The sequence below is a fragment of the Lepisma saccharinum genome, chromosome 8 (genome assembly GCF_977018435.1).
Source record: "Lepisma saccharinum chromosome 8, izLepSacc3.1, whole genome shotgun sequence".
Classification (NCBI taxonomy): domain Eukaryota; kingdom Metazoa; phylum Arthropoda; class Insecta; order Zygentoma; family Lepismatidae; genus Lepisma; species Lepisma saccharinum.
This window is the reverse complement of record NC_139236.1, coordinates 76,072,325-76,089,432: the sequence shown is the minus strand read 5'-3', so window position 1 is coordinate 76,089,432 and position 17,108 is coordinate 76,072,325. Positions and strand designations below refer to the sequence as shown.

The window sequence follows — 17,108 nt, the reverse complement described above, 5'->3', positions numbered from 1 at the left end:
GATTTCTCACGTTAAGTCAAATATATATTGGTTAGTGCAAAGTCTGTTCACGACACACTAATCGTATGCACAAAAATCCCATTAGGCATGTAGAAAAAGGGAACGTCTCAATTCGTAACTTCGGTCAATTGCGAGGATTGTGACTCGTCACACTCAAGACGTCACTGGAAGTTTTTTGACTAGTTGTCTTTTCTGCCAGCGAAAAGCAGCGCATAAGTAGACAAATCTTTTATGCAATATTCTTTTTCAGGCACTTCTACAAATCACCATTACTTGAACCACTAATAACGGTACATACCTCAATATCTCACAATTCTGCAACGCAAATCCATGAAGATAGACTAACATCTGAAGTGTTTTCTTGCTTCCGTAATGTACTCTCCTAACGCCTTCCTTCTACGGAACGGTCGCCCATTTTTGCACTTCCAGGAACAGAGGGTAGAAGTTGAATTTGACGTCAAAAAAACCACATGTGTGTAGACGTTCCTATCGAAACTTGGTAGACTTCACAAGATGCAAGATTCCAATCGCTGCATTGCTCTTTCTTGGGAATTAAGGCAGGAAAAGTACTTCGGAGCGATTATCACAATTTGCCATCTATTTCTTCACTAAAACACACGTTGTCGGACAGTTTGATATTCTCAAAAATATCACTTCTCGTATTGGCACATGTCTGTCATTCCTCTTGTAATTAGACTAGACCCAAACTGCTCCTTCAAATGTTCAGAAAAACTCACCATAAGTTCGTTAAATTGGTCTTGGTCAAATACTTCGTGATATTCCTGTTGTGCTTCTTTCCTTCACGTTGCAGTAACGATCTTTTTGTTAACACGGTACTACCTCTTGAACTCGTATAATCAAAACCACTCGTTTCCTTCGCAACACTGCCAAAACCATGATGTTATACGAGAAAACGGTTACAAGCTGAAAGGCCACTTCTTCTTGTTTCGAAGCACCATCCGAGAGAGAGAGAGCGCGTCTGTTACTGCATGTCGAAGTTCCGGCGAAGTGAAAGTGAAGTTGCTGCATCACAACCTCGGTCAGTTCCGAGTCTATCGTTGCTGTACTGTGAGCATGCAGAAGTGGAGAAACGACAATGGTACACTCAGACCCTCTAGCGGCGATTCCTGCAATCTAGTTTCCCAAACAAAAGACTGACACAAAGCGTACCGGAATGCAAAGAGGAAAATTGTAGAATGTTTTAAACTATTATTTAACGATCTGCGGAGAAATATGTCACAGTGGGGACCCGGAGTAAGACTGAACATTTCATTGTGTTTGTACAGTCATGGACACTTCTGGGTTGTAACAAGAGGCATGGAAAATGGTCAGGTCAATAAAATTAGTAAAAATCATTGCATATGTAAGGTTTATTGTTTTATTGTTGTGAATCTGCTGTAGCATTGGCAAGTGGACTTGTAGACCCAAGGGGATGTGAGTTTAGATAGGTAATATCTTTTGAAGTTAGGTAGATGATGTTTGAGTTCCTTGTCAAGATGCAGCATTCTTGCATGTTGGTTGACAACTGAATGACCTGCTTCATGCCAACTTTGGCAGCGATTGTGCCATCTACAGAGATTTTCTATGTGCTTGGCCACTCCGTTCCCCGGCACTTGATCCCATGCGATTTCTGGCTGTGGGGATTCTTGAAAGATCATATTTATCAGGCACATGGACAGGCTCTGCCGAGCTGAAAGCCAGCATAACTACCATTCCCTCAGAAAACTCTTCAGGGACCATTTATCAAGCTGTTATGCTTCCGGAAGGTCATTCATGCTGACGGCATGCATAATGAATGACTGACTTCTGCTTGTCATTATTTCAGTGCCACACCTGATTTTCAACCATATGATCGTGGTGATATCCAATTAAATAGATGAGAATAAGGCATTGGCCCCGATTTTACCAAGCCTGTTGACTTAGTGAAAGACAACAATGGCCATAATGTTGACAAATGTGAAACAAAATGACAGTTGCAAGCAAGCTTTGAAACGCGTTCTTACAAAGTGTTTTCATTTATATCTTTCAGGTATCTGTTAGTAATGGATTGTACAGTTTCATCCATGACCTGTGGCTTCGTAATGCACCGATAGGTGAGTTGTCTTGAAGCTGAAGTCATTGGTCCTTGCTGCCTGGATATGCCAATAAAGTGAATTGTTAATGATTGTGAGGGATAGAAAAGTATTAAGGTAGTATTGAAGAACCAACAGATCAAGAATAAGAAGTAAAAAAAAAATGGTTGAATTTCATCTGTAAAGTGATATGATTGGTTATTAGCAATCATTCTACAATAATAAATAATTTAAGATTTGTGAGCACAAGCTAATGGTATGGTCATAATAAGTATTGTGTACAAATAATGTTTTGAGTGGCTGTAATGTGTACATAATAGGTTTTATTAACTGCAGTTCGCAGTATTTTTAAATACAGATGTGCCTATAATAATTTCTTAACACTGAGTTGCATTATAGCCGAGTATAATATGGTTTGAAGATAGTGTGAATCATCGCCCTCTTTTTAGATAAAAGTTTTAAAATAATGTGAAACATATTGCATAATTTTCTAATATATAGGATCCAAAGTGTTTTTATTTTCGGGAGGTGGAAGTTTTCTTTTATGTTTATTGCAAAAAGATTGCTTGGTTTCTTAGTGGGGATTTTTTTTAACATCACTGCATTTTTGAGAATGTCTGTGCGTTAGATTTTGCTTAAATAAGTTTGTGGGTTTTAAAATATAACTCTGTAAAATATGTCTATAAATTAATATTCCTAGAAGTGATTAGTAGTACTAAAGAAGTTATTATGGCTGTTAACGGAGGCTAAACTCAGCACAGAAAGTGCCTGATACTCTTCTATGCGATTTGTTATAAAAAAAAATGATTAGTATTTATTTTTTTATGAAAGAAGTGTAAATGCATCACTGTTTGCTGTAGAGTAGGTTTTAAATGTGCTACGTGTGATCAAGAAGAAAAAAAAGAAGTGAAAAGACAACAGTAGATAATAAATATATCCTCGTTAGTGTTTAATCACATTATGTGATTGCGTAAGCTGTACTTAACTTTGTTAGAAGCATTGTATTTGAAACGGTACAATTTGTGATATTTGCCAGACAAAATACAGGAGTTCTATTTCGGGAACAATTCCTTACATTCCAATACGTACACGTGAAGCTAGTTCCTTACGGTCAATGTTCGTTAGCATGCACATGCACGCTGTGATGCTACATGCATTTGACATATATTTTCTGAAAATATTAATGCCATACATAAAGTAATAATAGCAGAAATTATTTGTGGAAATAAAAATAAGTTTTTAGCTGCAGTGGGTGAAAATAAAAAATGGGAAAGTTGAAGAATATTTTCACTCGCTGTTAGCGGCAATACACTTAGTTTTTTTTCCTTCTGTAGTATTCTTGATTAGGGTGTGTGAAAGTGTATAGATGAAAGATATCAGAATTAGTGAGTTACAAACTAAACTTAATTGGATTGTTACAGATATATTTGTTAATACATAATCTGTTCTGTGATCTTTCTTTTGATGCAGAATGAAATTCAGATCTAAAACAAAAAGTAACTGCAGTTGTACATTCATTGTTCTCTGATTGTGGGTAATCATTTCTCAATAGCAGTTCATTTTTTATGCATTTGATCGTGTCCAGTAAATATTTACAGTTTTTAACTAGTAACTCTTTGGTACCCACTGTTCTTCGTTGCTAAGCTACTAGCACCCGAGCACTTCGTTTAACTTTACTGCTTAAAGTGAACTTGAAATAAACTAAACTTCAATAAAAAAAATGTTTTAAAGTAAGCTGGTATAGTTTGTTTTGGTGTGTATAGCTATCTTGGTAATTTATGAATAATTGTCATATTCATGCATGCACATATGTTATAGTGAATTAATGAATTCATAAGATATGAAGTTCTATAAAACAAAAATGTAAATCTGTATAATGGAAGCACTTGAATTGTGCGTCACAATTTCTGTTCAAAGAAACTTGCAAAAGCGAGATATGAAATAACAATATAAGTAGGAAGATCTAGTGATATGTGCAAATATTGTGCATTAATTTGAACAAGGTACAAGCTTGTATAATGAAAGTTCGTTTTAAGTATAACTTTTGTGTCCAACATTAGCTACTAAGTTTATTCAATTACATCAATTGAAACTTCCTTATGCGATGGTTTCCAACAAAGGTTTCTTTGCATCATGTGTTGTCATACTAATACAAGATGCTTTAGGTGAGCTAATATTTATTGTCTGTGGTAGAAAAATATGTCTGCCAATGTTAATTTTGTAAGCTATGTTTTATTTGAATTCTAAAGTTCAGCTTATTTTTTTAATAATGTATTTTAGCCATGATATACACCAGTGTCATTTTGTTCCAAGAATTTGCACAAGGGCATTTCTGTTGAATTTTCGATACCTTAAGGGTACCTAACATGAAGCATCACATGCTTTTAAGATATCCAACCTTTATAATCACTATTTAAAAATTAAAATATATGCAGTATAAAGTGAAATTCATCCTTTGAAAGTAGGCACAGGTGGTTAAGATTATACAAAGACGAGCATTTCTTTTTTCCGAACAGTGAACGTGAACAAGTGTAAAGGAGGAACAACAATCATTGCACAGTTGTCAATAGACGTTCAACAACTTTGTTTTGTGTTATTCATTTTTCAGTAGATCAAACGTTGTTCTTAATCAGCTAGCGCGTTCTTTCATACAGTGGACAGAGAATTTCATGCCTTACACATAATTTTGAATGTAAAGGATATTGATGGTTTTACTTGAAACTTAGTTTATTCATGTGATCTTTTCCCTTGCAACAGAAAGAAGAATCGTAGACATCTATTGCGATCATGTACTTTCTAGAATAACATTTGAATTGTATTGGAAAGCAGATATTGACACAGAATTATGAGGCGTTGCGGATATTAGGGGCAGATTTGCAAAAAAACAAGTTGCAGGAATCTGCAGTTTTCAAATGTCTGTCCCATTCTGAAGCAAATTTTGGAGTATTAGAGGCAAGGTAGACTCCTGTCAGACATTGCGCGAGTTTCTACATTCTTGAATGCATATGATGCAACAATAAAAAAAAATTACCTTTGTCGAGTTCGCCTGTAATATCCGCAATGACTCATATATCTGCTCTCCTTCCCTTTCCATTGTTGAAAAATAGAATAGTAATTTCTTTACTTCAGCCTTAATAATTTTTCCTTGAAATGAAGCTTTTTTTTTCTCAGTAATATTTCTGGGACATTACAATGTTAGATATGTTGCACATAGGTAACTGTGATGTTTTGATGATGTGCCATGTGAGGGAGAAAAAAAAAAACTGCAATTTTTTTTTCAAAATCATTAGATAATTATGGCTTACATCTTCCTGATAATGCATATTTAGACCCATTTTTGTTTTAACTATTTTGTAGTTTTTCTTATAGTGTACTATATATATATATATATATATATATATATATATATATATATATATTTTTTTTTTTTTTGTAAAATGTATTGTGGATCATGCTGGAACATTCTAATGTGATGTTCATGTAATTTTACAGAAATAAGCAAAGTGTGCATGAACAACATATAATTTTGTTTTCTAATGGTTAGTATTAGCTTGCAGGGAAAAGTTTATATTACTCTGTAATTATCTTGTCAATAATGCTTTTATTTTTTTTGTCTCCCTGAACCAAGATTGCATTATGGAACACCACATACAAGTGTGTTTGTTATATAGCTGGTTTATTTTTTAGCAATTGTAATTTGTGACTGTGATTACATCTTGCCAGAGTTGTTGCAGAGAATAAAACTTGTGTAGAATTCCTGTATTTTTCTTTCTATGTATTTAAATATCAATCTGTTAATACTATAGTAATTGCTCCTGCTAAAACTTATTATTGTATAATTTTACTTTAAGGTGAAAAGGCTTTATTTTTTTTGCATGAGGAATATACAAGGATTATCATATTTGTGTTGGTAATAATCAGGGAATGGATTTGTGTGTGTATACATATTTATGTATGAAGCTGAAATCAGTTATATTTTGTATTACTTTGTGCATCATGGCATGTACTCAAAAAATTCATTTTTTATTTTCTATATTTGCACATATATTAGGGTTTGGCTCATATTTGACATTTTACTTATTTACACAGGGTGTCTCCATATTTATGCAACGTGTCCCTGTGTGACCGAAAGAATTGGGTGAATTTCTTGCGAATAACTGACAAAATTTGAAATACACTCCCCATTACTTATTGCGATATTGAAAGCAGTTTGTCAATATAAATTCATCTTAATAGACAACAGAAGGAAATTCATGTTCGAACACTTACAACAAAATTTTGGTACACTATAGTGAATTTACATTGTTATAATATATACCTGTACCGAGATTTAATACAATTTTAGAAGTTGCTCTGGAGTGTCCTGTTGAAGCATTATTTTTTACATGTATTAATAATTAAAGCAAGTCTAAATCTCTTGGTATGGGTTGATAAAGTACAGCTTCAGTTTAGTCTTGAATAAAAATATATATTTTCTTAATTTCCAACTACAGTCAACTCTCGATTCTACGACCCCGGGTATAACGACCCTTTTCCCGGGAACCGTGAAAAATTTAGAGAAAAATAGAAAAATTTCGAAAAAAAGTTGAAAAATTGAAGGAAATCGGCCGAAAAATGCATTGTTTTTTCCTCCACTAATTCCCTTTACGAGCGCTCTACCGCTCACAATTGGGTCTCAACTAAAAATGTACACCACCACACCATGCTTGCGTGATATCCAATAGCACTTGACCTCTGCCCTCCCCTCCCTCAAGTGCTCCAATGTTACCCCGCACCCGATGGCCGCTACCCAATGTGCCAGGCTTGCTCTTGGATACGCCAGAAGAGAAGATCAAATGTGCTTGGATGTTATTTTAAATCGACTTGACTTGTTTCCTTGTCCTAAGAGCTGCTGAAAACTCGCGGGGGAGGGGGGAAGCAGCCTGAAATGACTGCTGGACTTGCAGTCTTTGTCAGTGTGTTATGGCAGGTCAAGCTCTTTCATCGATAAATACACCACCCTGAGAGATAAGATCGCAGGAATGTACGAAAATACAGATGCGTGGCACCTGGAAGTCTGGCCCATCTGTCCAGCTCTGACCTAGAGTTCGGCAGGTTCCCGTGAGTTAGCAACTCTCGGCCTTGTAGCCGACAACTTCCGGTAATCGCTTTCATTCAAAACGTGTTCTTTGTTCCTTCAACACTTCATAAAAAAGCGAAACTGTTAGAGATAATCAAAACCACATAGGCGAACTAAAGATCGTCAACCCGCTTAATGCGTTGTCATCCACGTTTCCACAAAAGTTTACTTCGATCTTACGTGCATCATAACTCCCGTTTCCCACTTCATACGTTTTCCTAATTGTGTCGATGTCGTAATATCTGCCAAAAAAGTGTTCCATTTGCTTACTGACTTCTCCCTCATTTCCTGTCAGAAAACGTAGGGGGGGGGGGGGGATGCGATGCAGATTGTTTCAGCCACGATTTTCTTGCTGATGCGGACTGATTACAGGCGAGGGTGGAAAAGGACCCACCCCTCTTCCTTTCCTTTGACGTCTAAAATGGGGCAACCAGTTCTGGATATATTCTTGGAAACTAACAAAAACCATACAACAAGTTATAAAAAAAAGTGACCCTCTACCCTTTCCCCAGCTCATTCTCCGCCACTGGTGTGCACCGCAATGTTGATGATTGTAGAATTCAGTTGTTTTTTTTAAATTTATTTATTTTTTAATGCTGTTGTCTGCATAGGAAATATTGCCCGTATTATTGTCTGTTGCAGGGTAAAAGGTAAAGCAAGGGTCATTTCTTTCTTCTTTACGCTGCTGTTAAAAGTTCCGTCTTCCACAGTTGCGTTATCTTTAAAATGCTGGGATTTTTCTCTTCCGCCTGCTCGTACTACCAGCCGGTCTCCTTGTTTTTACGATGCAGCTGGCGCCAGTGTTTTGTCTAGCGTCTGCAAAGCTCTTTAACAGCGATGACTCATCCAGCGAAGGAAAAAGTTATTGTTTTGAATCTCGCAAAGCTGTTTTGATTTGACGATAACTAAATTCGATGGATCGTCAGAAAGGAAAAGAAGAGTTAAAATAACTTCATGTTCTGCGCCTTCTGATAAGCAAATCTGTAAATTTAATTTGCATCCGCTTTTCTTCAGTCATTCATGTGGAGGAAAAAGAAAAAAGTGTTCAATGTAGGAATGGTCGCTGAGACCGATTAAAAAGACATTATTTTGGAGGAGTGGGTGTTTGACATCGGGAGAGTAAATAACGATCTACCATTTTGATATGTGAAAATGCGCAGTTTCATAAAGCTTGTTTTCAGTTCATTTTATGCGGATGGGCTAATCGGGACTAAATATACAGTTTAAAGTGAAATTCAATTCCAAACCCGAATGATTATCGACTGCCAAGCTGTTTAACCCTTAGTACGCCGCGCGGTCTGACGAAAGTAAGCCCAGTGTCGCCGAGGCTTTGAGCGCGAAATTTGAATTCGTATACATAGAGAAAAATCGTAATAACTCTCGCATTATGGGACCAATCTACTTCGGATAACTTTTGTTTTGCAGGCAATACATCGGTGCATGCAACCATGTAAAATTTGTATGCCCCAACCGCGGTGGGGTTACGGGCGGGGGCTGCATCCCCCGAATTTCAATGAAAAAAACATAAAAATGAGGAGTTTGCCCCCTCTTCTGCAATTACTTTGGGGAGAAAACCGGAACATTTGCTTTTTGTTCACAGAATGGACCTTCCGCAACAGAATGAAACTTGATTCATGTTCGTGGGTGCAATACAATTTGAATAATAAGGCAAAACGTAAAACTCTAGCGAATTTTAGCCAATTTGCATATTATTCATAAAATTGTTATAACTGACACTATGGGACCAATCTACTTCGGATAACATTTGTTTTGCAGGCAATACATCGGTGCATGCAACCATGTAAAATTTGTATGCCCCAACCGCGGTGGGGTTACGGGCGGGGGCTGCATCCCCCGAATTTCAATGAAAAAAAACATAAAAATGAGGAGTTTGCCCCCTCTTCTCCAATTACTTTGGGGAGAAAACCGGAACATTTGCTTTTTGTTCACAGAATGGACCTTCCGCAACAGAATGAAACTTGATTCATGTTCGTGGGTGCAATACAATTTGAATAATAAGGCAAAACGTAAAACTCTAGCGAATTTTAGCCAATTTGCATATTATTCATAAAATTGTTATATAACTGACACTATGGGACCAATCTACTTCGGATAACTTTTGTTTTGCAGGTAGAACATCAGTGCATGCAACCAAGTAAAATTTGGATGCCCCAATCGCGGGGGGCTTACGGGCGGGGGCTACATCCCCCAAATTTCAATGAAAAAAACAAAAATGTGGAGTTTGCCCCCTCTTCTCCAGCTACTTTGGGAAGAAAACCGGAACTTTTGCTTTTTGTTCAAAGAATGTATCTTCCGCAACAGAATGAAACTTGATTCATGTTCATGGGTGCAACACAATTTGAATAATAAGGCAAAACGTAAAACTCTAGCGAATTTTAGCCAATTTGCATATTATTCATAAAATTGTTATATAACTGACACTATGGGACCAATCTACTTCGGATAACTTTTGTTTTGCAGGTAGAACATCAGTGCATGCAACCAAGTAAAATTTGGATGCCCCAATCGCGGGGGGCTTACGGGCGGGGGCTACATCCCCCGAATTTCAATGAAAAATCGTAAAAATGTGGAGTTTGCCTCCTCTTCTCCAGCTACTTTGGGGAGAAAACTCGAACTTTCGCTTTTTTTCGTTTGCACTTGCATCTTGTGTAGCTACTGTGAATCTATTTCTTCCCTGTTGATTCGGCTCTTTGTGGAAATATGTCCGGAAGGAAACGATTGTGCCTTGGGGAAATCGATGAGCTGTTATATGATACGAACTGTTTATGGCGAGGCTTTTCCTAACAGAGGAGGGAAGGGAGCCTTTGCAATCGTTTGTTTTGTCTCTACTTCTGGATAGACTCACGCTTCTTGCGCCTCTGGCTATCGTCAAGCTTCATTGCATTTCTAACATAGGGGCGACAGAAAGCTGACACAGCCAAACCTCATCCAATCCCCTCTCTCCTTGCCCCCCCCCCCCCCCCCCCCCCGCCACTACTTTAGCTGGATCACCAGGTCTAAACACAAAGACGAATGTGTGCCTTATCAGTACTAAATCACAGCATTGGAAGCTTGGAGGAAAACAGCATCGTAAATACCAAGCACTTATTGTGTCTGTCAACTGACGAGAGCCAACAAGCCAACACGTGAGCCCAAGCCCAAACACGTGACATATTCCGAGAAAGGAAGGGGGGGGGGGGAGAATTGGAATTTTCGTAAACACGATTGCAAAACATGTTCCCGAATGAACTGTCAGTGTTTCAACCTCAATATACAAATATAAGTGTGGCAAACCCTCGATAATTGTATCTAAAGCTGTGTGTAACATATGTGTTACAGCGGCTACAAGGGACATACTTTTTTTGTAACATATGTGTTACGGGGGCGGACTAAGGGTTAATGACGTGTCCTAGAATATGCATTGGGTGAAAACAGATCGCAAGTTTCCTTTTTCACGCTGGATTACAATGCAAGTCAAGGAAGGAGTTTGGACTGCTCCCTTGAATGGGGAAGGAGGGTGAATGAATTTGGTTGAAGCAAAGAAAAGTGACTTTTTTACGATGTATTTTACACAGCGGAACCAGAATGAAAATTACAGCCCTGCCTTTATTTTTTTTGTCTGGTACCTAGAGAGGTTGTGTTGTTTCTCCCGAGAGATCTAATCTTACCAGTTAATCTTGTAACAGACCATGCTCCAGTAAACCCGTATAAAATCCAACATTCATTCTGCCCGATTATCTCCAGACTTTTGCTTGCAGCAGTCTGGCTGGTGTCAAGATTCTTCAAGTTTCGCTTGCAATAAGCGAGAGATTGTTCTCCTTTCCATTGGGCTCTGTGCAAACGGGTTTCTCATGAACTAGAATTGTAAGAATTTCCTGGGAAAGGAACGACTGTGCACAATTGAAACAAAGTAACATTATTTTAAATTCTCTTTTGTGAAAACTTTTTCATGTTCTATTTTCCTTCTCACAACATGCATCCTGTGCATAACAGGTTGTATACCTACCAGGATACATGGTGTTACCATCTCCTAGGCATCTTTGTGTCCGTTTGAGCTCCCTTTAAGCTGAAAATTGGTGCAAATTCCAATAACGACCCTTTTCCCGGGAACTGTGAAAGGTCGTTGAATCGAGAGTTGACTGTATACCTAAGTAGGGAGTGATTAAATAAGAAAAACTAAAGAAAGGTCAAGTAGTAGTAATGAAAGTCAAGAATTTTGGATTGTTATTTTGGTAGACACCCTGGTGTAGTATCTTATAAGACGTAAATTTTTACAATTTTAAGTCCATATTTAGCCCATTTTCACTTCAGATAAGTCCATTCCCTGGTAATAATATATGTTTATAGATGGAATTAACAAACATGAGATTTTTATCATGTACCTAAAAGGATATGTTGAGGTGTTGAACTTCAAACTTGCCACCAGTGTGACAGTGTTAATTGTGGCCATCAAATCATCACTCACCCTCAGGATTAGTTAAAATTAGCAGAGAAATAACAAAATAACCAATATATAAAAATTCCACCAGAACACTTCATGCTAAATTAATAGGAGCAACTGTGGAAACAATTCTCTGGAGAGTGGGATGCATAAGTGTTACGAAGCAAATTGTCCACCATGTTTAGCATATTTGTTTTACGCAATGAGAGCTTTGAGAATTGTAACAAAATTCCCAATAACCTCTGCATTACCGTACGTAGACATCTATTCCTTAACTCTTAGGAGAAGTCTGTGGAAATGGTCATGGACAATTTACTGAGCAATATTTGCACCCTACTCTACAGTCACGGACACTGCCAGCTTGTAGTAAATACATTGACTTTCAATGGAAGCATTACAAGCGGTCAGTGACTGTACAAAACACACCTTTATTGGTTAGTAAAGCCGACGACTAACATAATATAGTGGAACCTCGATTTTACATTTTTGAGGGGACAAAGCTGAAAAAGCTTGAAATGCGGGAATGTAAAATCTGGGTTTCACGCAAATTGTCCATTGCTACTTTCATTCTTCGTTTAATGCAATAGAATTCCGTTGATTATCTACTTATTGGACGTTTTTATTTCAATTACCAATGTATGGAAAACAATGAAAATCGTTCACCTACTGTTTCTTTTGCCATTGAGTGTACCCATAAAGTACTGGTTGATCTGTGTAATCCTAATATCTACATGCAAGAGAATGTTTATTAAACTCAAGCAAGACTTACAAAACAAATCTCTTTTACATGTTGCAATATTTATTTTTGTGTACATTTTACTTACACAATGTCACCAGGCACCGCTATATTTACAAGTTCTCACATCACACAAAGGCACTTTGCAATACAACTGAAACATTTAGTGCTTGTAGAAACATTCCATAAATATGTCTTTTTCACTCATACCTTGGTTTTCACACAACAGCCACTTCATCAAACCACAAAATACTGCACAGGAAAATAGATGAATAGTGATAGTTTCACATAGCTGCTACCCAAAGCAAGCAGTTTACAAATACATTAGGACAGCATGACACACCTGTCTCTTCATAGGCAAAATTTGTACTTGTAAAAACCACCAAATATTATTGACTTACACAGTCACCAAAAAGCTTTATCCTCTTGTGTACTGCAATGTTACACAATTGTTATGAACATTGAGCAACAATGTAATCCCTTGAGAGCATCATAAAAATTAATTAGTGTGTGCAGAAAATTGACACTTGTAGTCATCTATAAAATATATATATATGTACTTTGAGATGTATAAAAATTAATGTACACGTTTAATAAATAAGATCTATCACATCAAAAAATGACTTAACTTGTCGATATATTTAAATTCATTCAGTCTTTTTGAGATTTTCGTCTGACTATGTTTGTTTTTCTCTGAGAAAATGAGAAAAGTCACAAATTTTCTTTTATCTGCATTAAACATTGACCTATTTCCATAGAAATATAAAATGATTAGATGAACAATGAACCCATTCCCTAAGTAAAGGCACAATTGCATTCAGTCCCTGTTATACAACTTTACATAACTATACAGATATGGCAGGTTCTAATAGGATTCTTCATATTGCTGGCAAGCTTCGTCTTTCGGCCTCAGTGACTTCAGGATGCCACACGTCGACTATGAGCACCAGCCTTGTACTGGTTCCATTATGCCACACTTCATGTTCGAAACTGTCATCAAATATTATGAACTCTCCTTCTTTCCAAGTTCTGAAAGATAATATACTCATTATTAAGAAAATATATTAAAAGGTATTTTTTTAAAGACTAATGTCAGTGTAAAGAATTAATGAGGTACAGCACACATATTTGATACTATAGTAATACACAAAAATTCTAAAATGTGATGCAAAACCATCAGAAAATTGTAACATTCTTAAAAAAGACACCCCCTTGTTGCTCAAAATTAGTTCTACTTTGTAAGGCTTGGCTGAACCTTTGGCCGATGTCAGGTCAGCCATTTTTTAGCTTCTTTTGAAAAACTGCTATGATATTCCAAACTCTGAAAAATTACATATGCTTAGAATTTCTTCTAGAACATTCTCATTAATTTTCGTGTGGTTTGCTTTCGCTGTTGTCTGGATATTATCAATAATTTAATAAGACTTACGTAGCCACGAAAGTATTAATCAGCACTAAAAGCTATTTACAGTCATCTCATTATTTAGGAATGTTTCCCCATCTACATACCACTTGCTTTTCAAGTAATCTCTTTTTTTTACTTCTAAATGTGTGGTTAACTTCTCGCTTTATTCTATTATAATTGCTTAGATTTGTATCACCAGAGTTATTTAACCACCTAAGTCTAGCCTGATTTCTTATTTCTATTAGATTGTCATTCATTATCAAACCATGGCTTACTTTTTCTTGGTTTATGGTATCCTATACTTTCTTTAGCTGCTGATTCAATTGCATTGCGTATGTGCTCCCAATTCTTATTTACGTCTGTTTCATTTATATTTTCATCATCATTTAAATCCTGCAAAACATCAAATCTATTTGCCAGTTTAATTTGGTAATCTTTCATCAGCAAATTTTCCTGTATTAAATTTTATAGCTTTTAGATTTTGTTGCTTATGATTTATCACTGTGAGTCTCTCTCTTAATTTAGCAATTACTAAATAATGGTCACTGGCACAGTCAGCACCTCTATATGAACGAACGTCAATTATACTAGTATGCCTTCTCTTATCAATGAGACTATGATCTATCTGATTATGAGTTTTACCATCTGGAGAAGACCAGGTATATTTATGGATATCTTTATGTTTAAAAGTGGTACTTTTCACAATTAAATTCTTTGAGGTTGCAAAAGTAATCAATCTTATACCATTATCATTACTTAATTCATGAAGACTTTCTTTACCAATCGTGGGTTTAAATGTCTCTTCTTTGCCAATCTGTGCATTACAGTCATCTAACAGAATTTTCATATCATACAGACAGAATTTATCAAAGACCTGTTCTAACTCTGCATAAAAATCATGTGAAGATATATACAATTGGTAAAGGGTGTCCCATAAAGTGCTATTTCCACTATTAAATCGGAGATGTTATTGAATGTAAATATATAAGAATATATGCATTTTCATTGATATGTAACTGTTTTATTACTTTTTTAAAAGTTGCGCACTTTATGGGACACCCTTTATATAATTTTGTAATAGTGGGTAGGTTGAAGGCAATTACAAATGTGAATTATTATATGTATTCACATTTTATTTACACTGGTCAAAAAAATTAGGGGAGCAAGCAAGAAATCCCAAAACCAAAGTTGGTAAGTCAAAAGTAGCAATGTATTTTGATTAGATGTGTGTGTCCTCAACCAGTACAATACATGTCTATTGAGTCATTAGCACAACAGAGTTCTAGGGGTGATTTCTGCAAAGTACTGCACAAAATCAGGAGAACAACACGGTGATAAGACAACAGAAATGGACAGATACGCAACAGATCCATACCTCTAATAAGGCGTGTGGTCGCCATGAACTGCTATGACAGCTGCACATCTGTTTTGCATGGAACCAATAAGGTTATCAACGACAGCCATTCCTCCAGAAGGGCCATTTCCAACTGTTGCAGAGTTGTAGGCGGCGCTGGCCGAGCAGCAATGCGTCTTCCGAGTGTGTCCCACACATGTTCAATGGGATTCAAGTCTGGGGAGGATGCTGGCCATACCATTCGTTCGATACCCTCATCCCGTAGCATGGCGTCAACCAGACGTGCTCGGTGAGGTCTGGCATTATCGTCCACAAAAATGAAACGATCACCGATATCTGCAGCCATTGGGACAACATGAGGCCTGAGGATCTCATCCCGGTACCGTAAGGCTGTCAAAGTACCGTTCCGAATAATGTGCAGGGGGGTACGTCGACCAACACTGATCCCTGCCCATACCATTAAGCCACCACCACCATACTGAGACACTTCGCGCACATGTGCGGGATAATTGCGAGTCCCACGTTCCCTCCAGATGAGACTGCGTCGATTATCTGACTGGAGACTGAAACGCGACTCATCCGAGAAGAGAACTGAACTCCACTCCACTCCACTCCACTCCACTCCACTCTCCATGTCCCCACTCACGATGTTCCACAGCCCACTGTCTGCGGGCCCTACGGTGTTTGGCATTCAGAGGGACACACACCATTGGTCTTCTTGCATAAAGACCCCTTTCCCGCAGGCGATTTCGTAGTTTGGCCCGAGACTCTTCGTCCTGTTGCCAAAACAAGGCTGCGTTGCAAGTCAGTTGCAGTTTGCTGCCTATTCCTGCGAGCCGACAATGCTAAGTACTGGTCTTCCCTAACTGTTGTTGACCGTGGGCGACCTTGCCCAGGCCTCCTTCGTATTGTACCTGTCTGTTGAAATAGTGTCCACAACCTGGAAATGACACTGCGTGACACACCAAGGGCTGCAGCCACCTCACGTTGTGTTTGATCTGCTTCCATCCTCCCAATGGCTCTCCATGCGCTAGATTCCCCTAAATCGTGTTGTTCTGCGATCGTTCCTATTCAACACTACTCAACTGAATCCCACCTGCACTTACGGTCTGCCAGCACCACACAACCGGTGTTCCCAAGTGACCTCGTGATTGCTCCTCATATCACAAATTCTGCCACGTGCCTTATGGTGTCACTAGAGAGCTCTTCATGCTGATGATTCATCACAGATGAATTGTACTGGTTGAGGACACACTCACTTCATCAACATACATTGCTACTTTTGACTTTCCAACTTTGGTTTTGGGATTTCTTGCTTGCTCCCCTAATTGTTTTGACCAGTGTATAAAAGCTCGACAAAACACAATTACCCCCCCCCCCAAAAAAAAACAACAGATTAAACCTGGGCCCAGGTGGGTTGTTTTTTTTTAAAAAAAAAGGGTTGGTTTTTTTTTTAAAAAAAACTTTTTTTTTCAAACCCTGATAAATTCCAACTGAAACTTTCTGATACCGATATGTCGACATTGCTATTGGCAGAGCCCTAGAATATTTGCTGATAAGGTAAGGATATGGATGTGCTGACACTGATAACAGTTATTTACACTGATTTGTCCAAAATGAACAAACATTTAACGAGAGATCCGAATCATTCAAGTTATTCACACCAGTCTGCATTTCCACGTCCTTCATTATATTCCTTACATTTAAAGGAATTTATCATACCTGGTCTCTTCTGCTACACGAATTGCTGTTCCCGGTGGAATCACAAGTCCCAGATGAGCACGGAGTCTGCAGTTCGTTGGGCCACAGTGCGGCCACACGTGCGTTCCTGGATGCATCACGCTGAACTTCACTTGCCCTCTCTTGCAAGTGAAGGCTGCCGGGAATTCGCCAATCAACTGACATGTACGTGGCACTCGGTCGCAGTTTGCCTGGACTTTCCTTCCTTGAAAAAAGAAAGAAAAAGAAAAAATTTAACAAA

General features: G+C 37.7%; 2 protein-coding genes across 11 annotated transcripts in view; one reads left to right on the top strand and one right to left on the bottom strand.

The window, feature by feature from the left end:
* The window catches only part of Naprt (nicotinate phosphoribosyltransferase), an 81,354-nt gene extending 75,968 nt beyond the window's left edge, over positions 1–5,386 (top strand). For all 4 annotated transcript variants that reach the window (XM_083126982.1, XM_083126980.1, XM_083126981.1 and 1 more), the window contains one exon: positions 2,030–5,386. In XM_083126982.1, the coding sequence (XP_082983108.1) occupies positions 2,030–2,107 (78 nt within the window). In that variant the 3' untranslated portion in view covers positions 2,108–5,386. The remainder of the gene's footprint in view (positions 1–2,029) is intronic.
* A 7,027-nt stretch (positions 5,387–12,413) lies between these two features.
* LOC145991156 (uncharacterized) overlaps positions 12,414–17,108 on the bottom strand; it is a 75,197-nt gene continuing 70,502 nt past the window's right edge. For all 7 annotated transcript variants that reach the window (XM_083126972.1, XM_083126975.1, XM_083126978.1 and 4 more), the window contains 2 exons: positions 16,850–17,072; positions 12,414–13,397 (listed from right to left, as the gene is read on the bottom strand). In XM_083126972.1, coding sequence (XP_082983098.1) covers positions 13,247–13,397; positions 16,850–17,072 — 374 coding nt within the window. In that variant the 3' untranslated portion in view covers positions 12,414–13,246. The remainder of the gene's footprint in view (positions 13,398–16,849; positions 17,073–17,108) is intronic.